At 39.1% G+C, this 17,675-nt stretch overlaps 1 protein-coding gene across 2 annotated transcripts in view; it reads left to right on the forward strand.

The window, feature by feature from the left end:
• Positions 1 to 15,701, forward strand: part of ZNF366 (zinc finger protein 366) — a 32,563-nt gene extending 16,862 nt beyond the window's left edge. For both annotated transcript variants that reach the window (XM_014067301.2, XM_087715085.1), the window contains 3 exons: positions 1,894 to 2,085; positions 13,222 to 13,396; positions 15,138 to 15,701. In XM_014067301.2, the coding sequence (XP_013922776.2) occupies positions 1,894 to 2,085; positions 13,222 to 13,396; positions 15,138 to 15,646 (876 nt within the window). In that variant the 3' untranslated portion in view covers positions 15,647 to 15,701. The remainder of the gene's footprint in view (positions 1 to 1,893; positions 2,086 to 13,221; positions 13,397 to 15,137) is intronic.
• The last annotated feature ends 1,974 nt before the right edge of the window (positions 15,702 to 17,675 follow it).

A 17,675-nucleotide genomic window follows, 5' to 3' on the forward strand; every position in this document is an offset into this window, starting at 1 on the left:
CTGCAAAAGAATGAGTTCAAGACAAGTTGTGCCTTGGCCACGAAAACCAGCTGTGTGGGGTTTTGTGAAGAAAAAAAATAGAAAGAGAATGTATTGCATATGTTTGCTCCCTTGAGTTATTTTTAAAAATAATAAAGATGGGATATAAATCAATACAAAAATAACATAAAATAATAAAAGACCTACTTTGATAGGTGCCAGAGAGTGGACCTCCTCTGCCTTGATACCCACTTTATAGAACATTCTCCCTCCTGAAGCTAGGTTAGCTCCATTCCTATTAATGTTCAGAAAATTCATCAAGACCTAGTTTTGTCTAGGGGGGGAGAGAGAGGGAGAGAGAGTGGGAGAGAGAGCGGGAGGGAGGGAGAGAGAAAAAACTTAAAACTTATAGCTATGACCACCGGAAGTGAATACTATCCATTTGGATAGTATTTCCTATTGGTGATCCTGTGAATTAAAACAATAATTATTGAGCGAATCAGGCAGTAGGATACGATAACATTCCAAATATGTTCTGTAATAATTGAATTAAAATAAATATTCATTATAGAAACAGGTAATTGTGAGTGATAATTAAATTGCTTCTTTTTTTGGTTTATAGAATAATTTTAAAGTAGAATTGATGGAAAGCTTAGGGACAATAATATTATAATTCTCATTAGTCAGTATTATTTTCTAACTATAGTTATGAGTTTTTGAGCCAAGGTAAAAAGTTTATTTCTTTATATTGTACTTTTGCAATAATAATAACAACAACAATATTAATAACAATAAAACAATAACAACAACAAACAAAAACAAGCAGAACTTGGGCTATTTTAGCACAAAGACTTGTGACATTTGTCAATACTGTGGGAAGTTTTATATTTTATTTCTAACACTGTTTCCATTTCCCCTTAAACATTAGTAGAATCCATGTTACTCCACTGAATAATTGACAGTCAAGCTGAAACTAAGTTAATCAAGTAAAAATAGCAAATGGGGGGAAAACGTTTCCTCAGATTTTCTTAAACTGCCAAATAATTATCCAGACCTAGTCCGCATATCAAAGGAGAAAGTCTGTAAATACAGAGTTAATTAAAATGGTCTCCCAGAGGAACTGCATGTTTCCAAAAATAAACATCATAGATGACATGTACCTACCCACACCCATCAAGTGTCACCTTTAGGCAAACATTTTTGCTTTTAGAAATAAATAATTATCTTACCTCACAATTTTCTGGAGTTCATTTTTATTTATTCTAGTGCAACTCTGGCTTAAGTTGGAGCTCGAAATTATTTTTCTGAGAATACACTACTTATTTATTTAATATGTTTATTTTTCAGAAACTAAACAACCAGCCAGCATAATAGATATCAGTCTTATCTGATCTGCCATCCATAGTTTATTTTATTTATTTATTTCATCAAGAATGGATTAGATAACAGATATAAGTATAAACATGATTACGATTACATGAAATGAATACGAATACAAGGGAATATTGGTTCTGTAGTTCCGATTTGTTCTGATGCAAGGGAAATCAGGTTCTGATTTCAAATTAAGGCTGGGAAGCACTTTGGATACATTTCCAAAATAATGCTTGGTACACAGACACCAAATGCTACCATTAGAACTAGAAACATGTTAATAAGAAGTCATGAAAAAGAAGTAACATCTTGATATATGTAACGGGTGAGTTATTAAAAAGTTTGAATTAGCATATCATTGACTGGAGTCGACATATTTCTTAGTTTTTTTCCCCACCAGACATTATTATTGCAGACTAAAGGGCAATCATGATCACAGAACTGAAATAAAAAGCAACCCTAGTAAAAACCAAGATCAAATTTAAAATAGAAAAATTTTAAGGGTTAGGAATCGTCACTTACTTCATTCTTATGTTTTTCAAGGGTGTGAAAGAGCACAAGTGTGGAATCTGTGGCCGGGAGTTTACGCTACTTGCCAATATGAAAAGACATGTCTTAATTCACACCAATATCAGAGCCTACCAATGTCACCTCTGCTTTAAAAGTTTTGTGCAGAAACAAACTCTCAAAGCCCATATGATTGTCCATTCAGACGTCAAACCTTTCAAGTGTAAGGTGAGTATTTTTTTTACCTAGGTACATAATCAAATGAACAAAAAGGTACCAAAATGTTTTTTTTAAGTCACTGGTGGAGAAGGACCTGAGACATTCATTATAAGTTGCATGATAAACAGCAAAAACAACTTGTCATAAATATTATTATGTCTGTGGCTAGCTGACATTTGCACTAATACAGATATGTAAATATCAATATTATTGAATTCAGAGCACATAGATGATTTAATAAGACCTCAAAATAGCGCTTTTCATACATCATCATACAAACCAGTATGATTCACTTTCATGACGCCCCACATCTGCTTTCCTATGCTTGCTGGTAAGTTTGACTCTTTTAAAAGGAAGGAGATAAATTCATGTTTAAGAAAATTAGAATGAAGACAGTTTGTTGAGCTGTACCACACAGCATTTGTTTCCAATAACTCTCACCATGCTTTAAATCAGGGGTCTCCAACCTTGGCAACTTTAAGCCTGGCTGGGGAATTATGAGAGTTGAAGTTTGCCAGGCTTAAAGTTGCCAAGGTTGGAGACCTCTGATTTAAATCTAACCAATAAGTCCTCCACTTTGGTGTGAATTTGTAGTTTACAGGAACTACTGTACTTTCAACCAACCATTGTTCAGAGAAAGCTAGCCAATACCAGAACACTAAAAAGACTAGCCAGTCATTGTTCACTTGCTGTCCATGCCTGAGCATCCTCCCTTCCCAGCACTCCAATAATCAACAACAGCCCCTCACTCACTCTTTAAAAAAATATTTGTTTGGTATATAATGGTGCTATTATTCTAGCAAGGCCTGAAAAATACTTTGTCCAAGAAACTCCTGATTATGGATCAAGCAGCAAAGCTACATTTGAAATCCCAATGGTGCTTTTTCAAGAGGCAACTGGACTTTCCAGTTTTTCTTTGAAGATGGTTCAAGAAGGTTGGATGAGAAGTGAAACATCTTCAGAGAAAGATCAGAAAGTCCAGTTGCCTCTTGAAAAAGCACCTTTGGATCAACCATGACCTGGATGACTGAGAACCTCCATAGACATTTAGCGATACACTGCATTTGAAATCTTTTCCCAAAATGGATTTACTAAAACAGGATAAGTGTCACTGTAGATGACATTAAAAAAAAACCTTTTCCCCACACACAGCACTGTGGAAATAGACCTAGGATATTACAGCAGATCATTGTTAATTTGCTATTAACATTGTGTGACAGGATAGAGATCTATAAAGCAACAGAAGCAGGAGAAAGTCAGTGCATTGCTTCTCAACCTTAGCAACTATAAGACTTCAACTTCCAGAATTCCCCATCCAATATGGGAGTTCATTCTTCATTATTAGAAAAGAGACATTAATGAATCTTAAGCTAACATATTTATGAACTTTCTTCCTTATCATCTGGTGTGAGTGATCTTTAAGTATTTAAAAGAAGTATATAAAAGAAACAAATCTGAGCAATTTCTCATATCAAAAGGTTGGGAGCAGAAGCCGAACTACTATTTTACTAATAACAAAAGAAGTACTTATACTAGACCAGGATAATCCACTTGTTGTGTTTGTCATTCAGTGCCAATCCACAGCTAAGGGTCAACAGAACAAGCAGTGGTTTCTTTGGGGCATTTGAGGGAGTTACAAACAGCTGCCATCATAATTTGCCAGGTAAAGTCCCACTCCTATTCTGGACTGTGGCATGACATTCAAATCTACAATACAAGAAATGAAACCTACAAAGACATGTGTTATACACAGTTGTTGTGGCCCAGCAGGATCCGGTTGAGCTGCTGATGGACTCGAATAGCGAGAAACCATGAGTCTGCCCTGGAGATGTGGAGGATCCTGGGCAGGGTTTAGACTCAGAGAGGGACTAGAGAGGCTGGTTGGCCACCAGGAGGCACCTGAGGCATGGAACAGTGGGGAGGATCAAAGGGAGTTTGTCCCTGATGCTAGATTGAGAAGGGCTGAGAAACGGAAGCAGCAACTCTGTAGGCAGACTCACAAAAGATGATTAAGCACAGGTGGTTGTTGATTGGCCCCTCCCAAGAGCGATTATAGGTGAGGCGTTGGGAGGGGACATTTGCAGGAAACAACCGTTCGAGTTAGTAGTTAAGAAAATCTATCTGTGTATTCTAGCTGTGTATGTTCATTTGAACTATCTGCGTTGCTTCGTTTGAACTATCTGGGTTTGCTGCAGAGCTACTCTATTGAATGTGAGTTACCTGGGCTCTCAGCCAAAGGATTCATTATCTCAGTAATTGAACAGTGGCAAACAGCCAAGCCTGTGTTCTGGTTTATTCACAGGCCGGGGGGTCAGAACACACGGTTATACTATTAATTTGATTTTCCAAAAAATATTCACTTCTGGAATACATAGGCAAAGAGAAAGATTATATACTACTTAGCATGATCAATAGATAATGTTAATCTGTTATGTAGGTGATAATTTAATTTTTTTCCACTTTTTTGGAGATGAAGTGGACTCACGAAATAGAGCCATAGTTTCATTGTGTCATTCTTTGACTCTCCTGTTGCTGCACTAAATCAGCTTTCTCCACTCTTCTGCAGTGTTGGGTTTGCTGTTCCCAGAATTCTAAGTGTTTAAGGCCCTATTTGCTAGGTATGCTGGGAGCTACATTAATAATATATTAATCAAATATCAAATAGGAGAAGACGGACTGAAATGAGAAAGCATTAAAACTGGAATGTAGACTTTGTCTTTGAATTTGGTTTTATTCTTCATCTTGAGATTGCATTTCATAGCACTTAGTGTAATTGCTAGTCTGCTGATGATAAATATATCTGACATTTGTATTGCACATTTCATTCCAAAGGGAGGTCAAGGATATTTAACAATTTGATATACTGGCTAAACACATGAATCAGTCTGTGCTTGTTGCCTTTTTATCAATACAAAATATCAATTATGCCTATACCTAAAGACAGAAAATATATTAGCAACACTAGAGGACACAATGTCACATTTTAAGTAGGATAATATTAATTGAATTCCAGCATAACTCGCACAACCATGTCAAAATGACTCTATTGCAAATGCCATTAGGTTTTCAAGGAAATAGCTGAATCTTCTGGCAAGCTGCAGAACATTCCCTGTCTTCATCTTTCATCATCAGCACCCTCTTGGATGGCAGCTGTTTTTTTATTTTGTTTATTTATTTTAGTTTGTCAAACATGTAAAAGATAACAGGTATAAGTATAAACATAAATATGAACACAGTAAATGTGTACGAATAAATGGAGACCGTAGGACAGGGATGGTAGGCACGCTGGTGCGTTTATGCATGCCCCTTACAGATCTCTTAGGAGTGAGGTGAGGTCAGGGGTGGGTTCCTGCCAGTTCTAACCTTTTCTATAGAAGAGGTTCCACAAATCTGCAGCGCCGTTTAGAACCAGTTCTAGCTCCCTCTCCCCGCCCGTCCGCACATCATCAAGATGAAGAGCGAGAGGAGGAATTCTGGGAGTTGAAGTCCACAAGTCTTAAAGCTGTCAAGTTTGAACACCCCTGGGTTTTTTTTCTAAAGGGTTAGGGGTGTAATGGTCTTGTAACTTGACAGCTTTAAGACTTGCACACTCAATGCCAGAGTTCCTGAGCCAACATTTTGGTTGCTAAGCAAGAGAGTTGTTAAGTGAGTTTCACCACAGTTTACAAGTTGGCCATGCCCACCCAGTCACATGACTGACAAGCCACTTCCACCCTGTCACATGACTGGCACACCACTCCCACAAAGCAGGCCATACCTACAGAAGAGGTTCTAAAAAACTTTGAAACCCACCACTGGGTGAGGTCAACAGTAGACAGTAAAAGATTGAAGCTGTAAGGGTTTGGGGATGTAACAGAGTCAGGTAGTGCATTCCAGGCATTGACCGCTCAGTTGCTGAAGTCATATTTTCTGCAATCGAATTTGGAGCGGTTTACCTTGAATTTGTATCTATTGTTTGCTCATGTATTATTGTGGTTGAAGCTGAAGTAGTCATTTTTCTAAAGTAACTTTTAACGTAAATTTTAAAGTAAAAAAAAGTAATTTTTTCTAAAGTAGTCATGTTTCCAAAGACCTCCAGTGCCACTCAATCCCCTGTTTATTGAATGAGGTAAAAAAAAAATCCCTTTTACCTCAACTGTGAGTTCAGGTTAGGATTGCTTTACTCCCCCACTTTTTTTGCCCTCGCAGCCATGTGCCCAGGATGAGCACATGGCTGTAAGAAGAAATAAATATGAATTGTTACTAGGGCATTGGTGACACACTTTCATCATTTCTCTCCTTCAGGAAAAGGGGAAATACATTGCAGGAATGGAATTCTCATTAGGCTTTTGTGAACAGGCCAGACTCTGCTCCTTTGGCTCCAAAGCCAACACTATTTCAATGCCATCCTGGGGTGCAACAATCATCTCATTGCTTCATTTTTGGCTTCTCCTCAGTCTGGTCTGTTGACAGGAGGCCTCTGGTTTGCTCCTGGAGGTCCTGGAATTGCTTTTTGGGTGAGACTTTTTCAACTGGACTTGCTTTGGGAGGCCCCAGAAGTGAAGCAAAGAAGAGCAAAGCAGAACAAAGCAAACTTTAGTGGAGTTTTCTAGCATGGTAGCTTTGACAGGTATATTTAATTCAAAACAATGGGCTGTTTTGAGTAGCAGAGTGGGATGACACAAAAAAAATGATGGAAGATAGATGAAGATTTAATAGTGCAAGTACTGCAATTATATATTTGTGTCATTGATGGGATTATCATCATGAATGCATCATTTGCCCCTCATCCTAATTGATGCTCTAAAAACATCCATTGCTTGTAGTCCTGTCAAAACTAATCACTTTTTCAGTTTTTCATAGGGATTCAAGCAATAGAATGAATTACACTTATCCTATGTTACCACCTTCATAAGAGAATGGCTACAAGGTTGGGGAGAAGTGCTCGCCCACCTCAAAAAATAAGCAAGGCAAAACCTAAAATTCATATGCAAATTAAATTAATTAAACACACAGGATTGATCTTCTTGTACCTAATCAATTCCACCTTCCAGGATATTAAACATTGTACCATAAATTGGGAAAATAATAGTCCTACTGTATTCTGCAGTGATCAGGTTCTTTGAGTATTATATCCAGGGGTGGGCATCAAAGCTAAGAAATGTTCAGGCACACTAGAGGAGGTGCAAAGAAAGGCCATGAAGAGGCTTAAGGACAGGAAGCAAAATTATGCGTGACCCGTCAAAAGCGCGGAGGACAAAATCGCGCTCGACGAAAGCGCGCATGTGATGTCATCACAGCGCGACGAAAAAAATTAAAAATTGAAATAAAATTAAAATTAAAGCAAGCCGATTCACATAAAGGTAAGGGTTAGGGTTAGGGTTAGGGTTAGGGTTAGGTTAAGGGTTAGGGTCAGGTTTAGAGCGTTAGCGTTAGGTTTAGCGTTAGGTTAAGGGTTAGCGTTAGGTTTAGCGTTACGTTAACGGTTAGGTTTAGGGTTACATTTAGGGTTAGGTTAAGGGTTAGGTTTAGGGTTAGGTTTGGGGGGGTTAGGGTAAGGTTTTAGCTTTATTTTTACGATTTTTCGATCACAGCGCGATGTTTTCGTCGCGCTGTGATGACATCAAATGCGCGCTTTCGTCAAGCGCAATTTTGTCCTCCGCGATTTTGTGGTGGAACCAAATTATGCAGGGAGCCACTGGGATAGGATGATAAAACACCATTCCCCCCCCCACCAAAACACCATGCGGCCATGATGGAGAACCTATGGCATGCAGAGCCCTCTTTGCCAGCACGGCAGCCATTGCCCCAGCCCAGCTGCACTGCGCATGTGCGTGCACCTCCCGCTGGCCAGTTGGTTTTCGTGTCTCTGCCATACATGCGGAGAGCTGCCTGCATGGGAGGTGCTCACATTGCATTTTGGGACCTTGTGCAGCACCTCTGTGCCCCATTTTGGCTTCCAGGTTGGTGCAGGAGGTCTTCCAGGCCCAAAATGGGGCACGAGGGGCACACGGCCCCCCCGTGCCCCATTTTGAGCCTTGAAAGCCTCCTGTGCCAACCTGGAAGCCAAAAATGGACCGGAGGGGCAGAGTGCATGCGTGTAGAAGCGTGGGTGGGTCGTGTGCATATGCGTGGGGGGCGGGGCATAGATGGGGCAGTCAGGCATGCATGCATAGGGGGTGTCGGGGTGCACACGGGGGGTTGGCATGCAATGACAGAAAGGTTAGCCATCCCTGCCATATGGTGTCAGAGGTAATCCATGGTGTGTTTGCTATTATCCTGAAATGAGATAATGGTTTTAATTACAGGGGGGCAAATTTAATCTGAATGTGACAGAAAAAAATACTAATAATGAAAAGAAGAGAATGGTGGGTTTTCCTTTCCTGGAGTTGTTCACAGAAAGGCTAAACAACTTTCTTTAGAGATGTTTTAAACCAGATTCCCATATTGAAATGAGAACCAAAGTCCTATCTAAAGTCCTAAATGCCCTTTTCTAAGGCTTTGATTCTATGATAATCACTCGCACCATGGAGGAACTTTAGAAAGTCATATGAAACTCTGATGTTTGCTTTTGAAGCAGACAGTTGGGAAACAGAAAGCACAAGATATACTGCAACTGTAGTTTACTATATTGATAGATGCTATAATAGCAGACTTTTCAAAGCTTGATAGCATTTATCCTTCCTTCTTACACTAAACGAGGTCAGTCGTGAGTTTATTCCTTGCAATTTTCTGTTTACCTTGTCTAATTTCATGTTTTGTTACCTACTTTTGAGGACATTTCTGTTCTCTACTACACATGAAACCACAAGTAATGACTTAACTATAGAAAAACCAGAAAATAATCAGCCTTTTGAATATATCTATATTGCACAATTAACTTTGTCAAATAATTAAGAAGGATAGTGGCTTATGCAGAGATAAAATGGATATCCAGTGGGGGGCAATTTCTGAGGCTCCAAAAAACTTACGCAGTCCATTCATAATGCCTACCTGGAATCTACCTGGCTGTGCACTTTAAGCAATTCCAGGCAGCTGGGCATAACCACTGCAGCTGTTCCACAGCAGTTTAAACAATACTAGGACAGAAATACTTGCAATGATTTTTAATTGGAGAAGGATCTAGCTAGCCAACATTGCTGCTACCATCAAAGTTATCCATTGTTAGCAAACTCACCATGGTCTACTGGTATGAGAAGATGCATACTATATCAATATCAACTCTTGTCTAGAACATCCTCAACCCTGGATTGGGACTAATGTTTTTAAAAGTATAATTTCATCACTTTAAAAACAATATTCCTTGTATTACTTCTTATGTAAGGTACTTATATCCTTGTGAATCATGCATTGGATAAAGATATCTGTGCAGGAGAGAAGAGGAGCGCGATGGCTCAGTAGTTAAGATACTAGTTTTGCTGGCTAGAAAGTTAACAGTCCAGGTTTGAGACCTGAGCACCGTGTGACGGGGCAAGTTCCCATTATGCACCACTTCCTGCCCACCTAGCAGTTTGAAGGCATATGCATATGCAAGTAGATAAATAGGTACCACTTTGTTAAGAAGGTAACAGTGCTCCATGTGTCTTGACATATAGTCATGCTAGTCACATGACCATGGAAGGGTCTTTGGACAAACCTGGCTCCCTGGGCTAAAAAATGGAGATGAACACCACCCCCTAGAGTCAAACATAACTGGACTTTTACCTTTTTGAGGGAGGGGAAAAAAAGCATAGAATCAACCATCTGATCTTTGTTGCACTGAATGGTCAGATCAGTGGTCCCAAACTTGGCAACTTAAAGACTTGTGGACATCAACTCCAAGAATTCTCCAGCCATCTACATGGACTTCAACTCCCAGCTATGCTGGCTGGAGAATTCTGGGAATTGAAGTCCACAAATCTTAAAGTTGCCAAGTTTGGGGACCTCTGGGTCAGATGGAGACAAACCTAAGATAGTCAATAGAGAGAAGGAAATCCCATGGACTGATTTTAAACCCTGAGAGTTTTGTTCCTGAAGAGTTTCAACAGGCAGAAACTGGCCACTTGGAGAAGGGGATCGGCCTGCTTTCAAGAACCCCTGGAGAATTGGCGCTGTTTGGCTGGCCTTCAGCAAGTTCAGGCAGTGACCAGATAGCCGCTTTTTGGCACCATGCTCCTCCTGAACAGAAGGAAGGATATCGCTGTATGAGTGGCTTGCTTAACAATGGCTTGCATGTCCCCAGGGAATGGCCTGCAAATAGATTTCATCTTGCTTTCTCTTGTACTTTTCGGAGCTTCCTGTTTTCTCACGGCCCTTTTGGACACTTTGCAGTCTTTCTCCCTCTCCCTCTCTCTCTCTCTTACTTTCAGGAAAGGAACACCCTTCTTCTTAAACTGTCTTTTTAAAAAGAAGAAAGAAAACAAGGGTAAGAGAGCACAGCAGTGGCCTTTCTACCTCTCTGCAGGCTTGGGCTTTCTTGGACTTGTTTCTCAGAGCAAAACAAAACAGCCTGCTTTCCTACAGAGCTGATCACAAAGACCAGATGTGGCCTGAGGGCAGAAGAAAGACTCTGTCGCGAATATTTCCTCATTACTGGGATTTTTTTCCTTCTCCAAGGAGCAGTGCTATCTGCTGGATCTCATACTAATCCAGCCAGAGATTGCAGTGTTTAGCTTACAAATAATTACACAAACTTTCTTTCCAAGTGCACCCATGTAGCTAATGCTTGAATGTACTAAAACAACTGTCCCCCGTCCATGTCAATACACACATTTGTGCACGTGTAACAACCCCTCCCCACCCACAAACACATGTCCTTTGCTGTTGACTCATCTTAACTGTTGTCAAACATTTGAGATTCTTTGTTTGCTAATTTGCAAAAGGATTATAATTCCAGACGTTCAGGCTGATGCTAGAATGAGTCTTTATTCTATAATTGCTAGAGTAATATTTTCTAAAATAGAATGCTGAATTATATTCAGCAATGTCCCTCAAAATGTACTGAACAATCTGGGACAACTTTTATAATAACCATGGGGTTCCATCATAAGCTACTAATTTGTCCAAAATGTGCTTGGGTTAGTTTCAGTTGTGAAGCAAAGTGAAGACTTCATGGTTTAGCAATTAAGAAGGGCCTCAAATGACCTTTAAGAGAATGGTAAATAATCAGGAAAGCAGCAGAAGATGGTGCCAAATGTTCACAAAGATATATCAAGTTATACCATGAGTGATGTTGCTTGGCACAGCATCTTTTTTCCCCTTTCCTCCGTTTTAAACAACATTTCATAGCAATAGGACCGATTAGAATGGGTTGTCTATAAAGAATAGAATAGAATAACAGAGTTGGAAGGGACCTTGGAGGTCTTCTAGTCCAACCCCCTGCTTAGGCAGAAACTCTACACCATTTCAGACAAATGGTTATCCATTCTCTTCTTAAAAACTTCCAGTGTTGGAGCATTCACAGCTTCTGGAGGCAAGTCATTCCACTCATTAATTGTTCTGTCAGGAAATTTCTCCTTAGTTGCTTTTCTCCTTGATTAGTTTCCACCCATTGCTTCTTTTTCTATCCTCAGATGCCTTGGAGAATAGCTTGACTCCCTCTTCTTTGTGGCAGACCCTGAGATACTGGAACACTGCTATTATACTTAGGATGCCTAAAATTACCTAGATATACATTGTTTCATTTTGCAAAATGTGTACCAATATCATAGTTGGCTTTGAATTGTTCTAAAAAGAATTAAAACACTACTGCTAGACTGACAAACTTCTGCTGAACAATTTACCTTCTACAAATTTGTTTAGTAGAACAGTTACCATATACTTAGGATGGAATAAAACGAGCCTTTAAAATGACATAATTGCTCTTACATGCCAGTGAGTATAGTGCGGTTTCTATTTAAAATATCTCAAAAGTTAACAAGCAATCAATTCATATAAAATATACAGCCTTTGTGTGAACTACTCTCAGAATATTCCAACAGAAAAAGCCAAAATGCATTTCACTGGTCAACTTTCCTCATTGAGCTAGACTGCTTTAGTATGATAATAGTTTTTCTCCCTTCCTTTTCTGGCTTCCCAGTAAATCCAAACGTTTGCTAAAGAGTCCATTAAATATTAGCTGGAAAGAAACATGAGCAAATCAAAGATTAAATAAGAAACAGAAACATGCTTGAAGAGGAAATACAGAACTTCCTTTTCATCTGTTTAGTTTTCCTGTAGCATTCCATGCATTTTCCCTTAAACAATAGGAATCCCAATTGTAAACACACACCATCTCCTAGAATGGTTAGCTCCCGACCTGACATATTCAGATATTGCATTCCCATCACACCAACTAGGAATGGCAACTAGGCAGGTTGGAAGCAGTTCATTTAACCTTGAAGGAACAACTTCCAAGAAGATAGTTTTAGAACGAGAGCAATCTGAATACGCTTGTATGATTTCTCAAATAGGCCTAAGACAATTCAGTAAGTACTCTGCAATAAACTGAGTTTGTCCTTATATTTACTCAGCCAGCCTCCAATATGAATACTTGCCTGCTATATTTATATTTTTAGGCTATAATTTTGTTTCCAGCTGAAAGAATATTCAAAGCCCCCTATTCTATCCATTTTAGTGAGTACAACATTACATTTGAATGAATGAAAGAGAAGCACATACAATTTAGCTATAAAGACATTCCTTTTTCCTTGAAGACTTATCTATTTTTGATGGTTGGATTTCATTCCTTATAGAATGAAATTAAGTGATCCCCCCATTTTTTGGGGGGGGATCTACACCCTATAGTCAGCCCTTAGATTCATATCTCAGACTTCATCTTTTTTGGCCAGGTCAAATATTTCCTAACTGACACATTGTAAAAAAAATACATTGGGGTAATTTCTGTCAAGCCTCTCAGAACCAGAAGCTTCACAGGCAACAATTTCAAGACATATTTTTTGAATAATTCATTTTATTTTCAAAACTAGAAAAGCCTAATCTGACAATTTAGAGAACTGTTCATTTTTTGATTGAGATTAAAAGGAGGCAATAGAAGAAATGTTGCAGATTTATGATTTAGAAAGGGAAACTGCAGAACTGTGGAGAAGTTGACTTGATGTAAACAGGCTACCTCTGAAAAAACAAAACAAAACAAAATCTCTTTGAAAAACAGATGCCTCACTTTGATTCTCATTGGTCTTTTGACAGCTGTGTGGAAAAGAATTTAACCGAATGCATAATTTAATGGGGCACATGCACTTGCATTCTGACAGCAAGCCATTCAAATGCCTCTACTGTCCCAGCAAATTCACCTTGAAGGGGAACCTCACCAGACACATGAAAGTCAAACATGGAGTCATGGAAAGAGGATTTCGTTCTCAAGGTAACTAGGTTTATTTGCATTACATCCAATAACATAATGACATTATTTTGCATCTAGAAGTTGCTGAATTTCATTTCTGTAGCAGAATCAGAATCATGTCTTTAGTTGAACCAGATTTTTCCAAATAGGAAGAGGCTGTTTGGCGGGGTGTCAAACTCGCGTCATCACAATGTCGTCACGTGATATATCGTGACTTTACCTCCTTTGCTAAAATGGGGGTGGGCGTGGCAAGCACATCAGAGGTGGCTTCCTGCCAGTTCATCCTGGATCGGGTAAACCGATAGTGGCAGCAGTGGGGGGCTCTGCCCATCCACCCGGACGCTTTTGTGCATGCGCAGAAGTATCGTGCGAGCATGCAAGCATGAGCGAGCGCACGAGCGAACTGGTAGTAAAATACATTGAAACCCACCACTGCAGCATGTGATGCATCTGGCCCTTGGACCACAAGTTTGACACCCCTTAGCTATGTGGCTATGAGGTAGCAAAGTCCAAAGTTGGAAGCAAATTCTATTGGCTGGGTTAGCTCATTATATTTAGCCATTGTTAGCTTTACCACATTTGTTAAATTGATTGACTTCACATACTGCACCATCATGGTTTACAAATTATAATGAAATTGCTTGATTCACACATTGTGCTAAAACAAAACCTATGAAATTCAGTAAGGCTTAGTGCAGTGGGTTGAATCCAGCAATTGTAACCTGTTGAATCTGATGAAAGATGAGTATAATGTCTTGTCCTTTTGGCTAAGATTGTATTATATCTGAACCAAAAGCAGTTAATGACCTAAAACGTGACTTGCTCTCAATTTTCAGGTGCCCAGGTGATTTTCAGCATTGTTGGAAATCTGTGTGTACAACAAATGCCTCACATTCATGATATTCGAGCTACAAAGACATTAGTTCTAATGAGAAAAAATAATAATCCTGCTCCATTAAAAATATTGAACTCTCACTCCTGGCAGTCATAGTTAACATGCTTACTAGGTCTCTTATTGATATTGAATATTGAGAATTGGATAGGTAGTCCTGGATTGACGACCACGATTGAGCCCAAAATTTCTGGTGCTCAATGAGGCAGTTAAGTGAGTTTTGTCTAATTTTATAAACTTTTTTTTGTCATAGTTGCCAAGCGAATCACTGCAGTTGAATAGTTAACAACACAGTTGTAAAGTGAGTCTGGCTTTCCCATTGACTTTGCTTGTCAGAAGGTCACAAAAGATGGGCACATGACCCATGACACTGCAACAGTCATAAATATGAGCCAGTTGCAAGCATCCCAATTTTGATCATATGACCATCATGGGGATGTTGCAAAGGTGAAAAATGGTCATAAGTTACTTTTTTCAGTGCTATTGTAACTTTGAATGATCCCTAAATGAATGGTTGTAAATCAAAGACCACCTGTAATTAACTAACATTTGGAAGGCCAAGTGATTTTTCCAATAATGTTAGTTCCATGAATAATATAATAAAATCAAGTATTATCTAGAATTTCTACAATAAGCCAAAGTAAACCAATATTTCTGCTATTAAAAACTATTCAAAATTGCCAAGAATGCCAAGTGAAATCACAAAGAACCCCTTTTTTATCTTCCCTACCATAAATTGCAAAATAATCATGAGACACACGTTGAATTATTCTGCACAACACTGCAGATCAGAGTCACTGTAATTACAGAATTGACACGGAATGGTAAATGTATCCATTAATGCATTTGTCTTCTTCAAAAACATCCTAGGTTTTACAAGGGAACAACTGAGACTATCACAAACAGATGCCTCAAGAAGCCTAGAACAGGAAGAACCTTTTGACCTTTCCCAAAAGAATCACAGGCAAGGACTTTCCTTTGATTCTGACAGGGAGACTGCGAAAGACAATTCAAGCCATGATGAAGAAGACAATTGCCACAGGGCAGAGCAGTATTCTCCTCGCATGCATGACAAAGGCAAAAACAGACTGCAGGATCCTCCAAGCGAAACAGAAAATGAGGTTAAGGATTTCAGAGAGTCATACTGTGATGGAAAAGAGAAAAAGTTCAAAGACATCACTGAGGACAAACACGAAAACAAAAGGGAGCGAAGCCAGGTAGAGAGAGACTTTGTGAATAACAATGAGGAATATCACTTCGAAAGTAATAGATTCACTCAGTCTCTATCTGACTATTTGTACTTTCAACATAGGAACAAGAGTTTGAAGGAGCTGCTGGAAAGTAAAATGGAGTCACAAGCTGCTTTTCTGGGGATCTAAATGGACATCACTGAACAGATCTCTGGTGAAATGAAGGGTTTTCAGAATTTTGGGCTAATATGAACAATAAAATTTACCAAGACTGGTAAATGATTGCAAAAATTATAAACAAAAAAAAAAAAACCCCAAACACCCTAGCAAAAGTAATTTAAGACAAATATTCCTTTGTTCTTTCAGTTTTTCTGTTTTTACACAGTAATATTTTAAAGATTAATTTAATCTGTCATTCTCTTCCTAATACCTTGTCCCAGTATTTGGACCTGGTCTGCATGTTCAACAGAACAAAGTGGAAGAGTCCTGAGGTAGTAAGTATAATAGATGGTATACAAGATAAACTTTTAAAAAAATGTTTCCCTATGTGATAAGTTTTTTCCCATCACAACTTTTTCCAGTCTGCACGATCCTTATTTTGTTTGTATATTTATTTTGCTTGCAGGAAGTGGAAGCACATGTGAATCAGCCACCTGAAGTGTTTAGTCTCTAACTCAAGATACCACCATTTGATTCTGCCAGTTAGGTTGCTCAGTCCAGGCCTCAGTTCCAGGCTCTTAATATTCTGTCACACTCTGGCAAAGCCAAGAACCAAGAACGTGAGCAGTTCTGCCTGAGATGAAGAACCCAGTTTCTTATTCCAGACACTGAAAGAATAGGCTTGGCCCAGTGGTGGGTTTCAATTTATTTTACTACCGGTTCGCTCGTGTGCACATATGGGCTCACATGACACTTCTGTGCATGTGCAGAAGCTTCTGCACATGTGCAGAAGCATCTGGGCAGGTGGGCGGAGCCTCCCACCACCACCACTACCAGTTCACCCGATCCGGGGCAAACTGGCAGAAACCCATTTCTGGCTTAGACTCTTGGTGGTGGTATCTGTTCTTGTTTCCTGTTTTTATACAGTAATATGATAGAGGTTAATCTTTCCAAACTCTTTCACCATAACCTGTCTAGTTTAATAACCCACACTCTGCAGATAACCCTTAAAGGCCTTCTTTTCATACAAAAGCTGTTGGTTATAAAATTGCTCTTTTACTATATTAGGGGTCAGTAACCCATGACTTTGGAGCCGCATGTGGCTCTTTCATCTCTCTGATGTGATTCCCTGTCACTGGTTGTCACCACAATTTTTAGAGGACCTTCTGGTTGGGGAGGAAGCATGGTGCACCAGGAGGAGACTCTATGGCGAGGGGCGGATTTTCTGGTCGGCTCCACAATTGTGATTCAAAGGTTTTATTTCTTTTAAAACACAAATATTTCATCATTCGTCAATCATTAAAACATCAAAGTACATTTTTTTGTATGCCCCTCCCTCCCTCCACCCCCCTACCCCCCCTCCTCCCCCCCGACTTCCCAGAACCCGTACACAGTATGGATTTTTAACAAACACAGTCTAAAATCTATTGAGAAAAAAGAAATAAAGAAATTAATGACATTCTACATTGACCTTAGCTTCTTCTTGCTGAACTAACTTTAAACAATTTAAATAATTTCTGATCTTAAGCATAGGCTAACTGGAGTTTCTTGGTCCCATATTTATTTTGTATATAGTCAATCCATTTTTTCCAGTCTCGTTTATATCTCTCATTTGAGTGATCTTTAAGATATGCCGATATTTTAGCCATCTCGGCTAAGTTTGTGACTTTCAATGTCCATTCTTGGATTGTAGGCAAGTCTTCCTTCTTCCAGTATTGCGCCACCAACAGTCTTGCTGCCGTTATTAGGTGCAGAATCAAGTTAGTCTCTACCACTGTAAAGTCAGTACATATACCTAGTAAAAATAACTGAGGAGTAAACTTTATCCTTCTTTTAAAGATATTTTGCATAATCCACCATATTTTTATCCAGAATGCCTTAACCTTTTGGCAGGTCCACCATATATGATAATATGTAGCATCAAGAGAACCACACCTCCAACATTTAGGCTGTACATTCGGATACATAGAAGCCAACTTTTTAGGATCTAAATGCCATCTATAGAACATTTTGTAAAAATTTTCTCTCAGATTTTGAGCTTGTGTAAATTTCACATTTC

Source organism: Thamnophis sirtalis, unplaced genomic scaffold (genome assembly GCF_051295495.1).
Source record: "Thamnophis sirtalis isolate CommonGarterSnake01/CBP01778 unplaced genomic scaffold, rThaSir2_p1.2 scaffold_5, whole genome shotgun sequence".
Taxonomy (NCBI): Eukaryota; Metazoa; Chordata; class Lepidosauria; order Squamata; family Natricidae; genus Thamnophis; species Thamnophis sirtalis.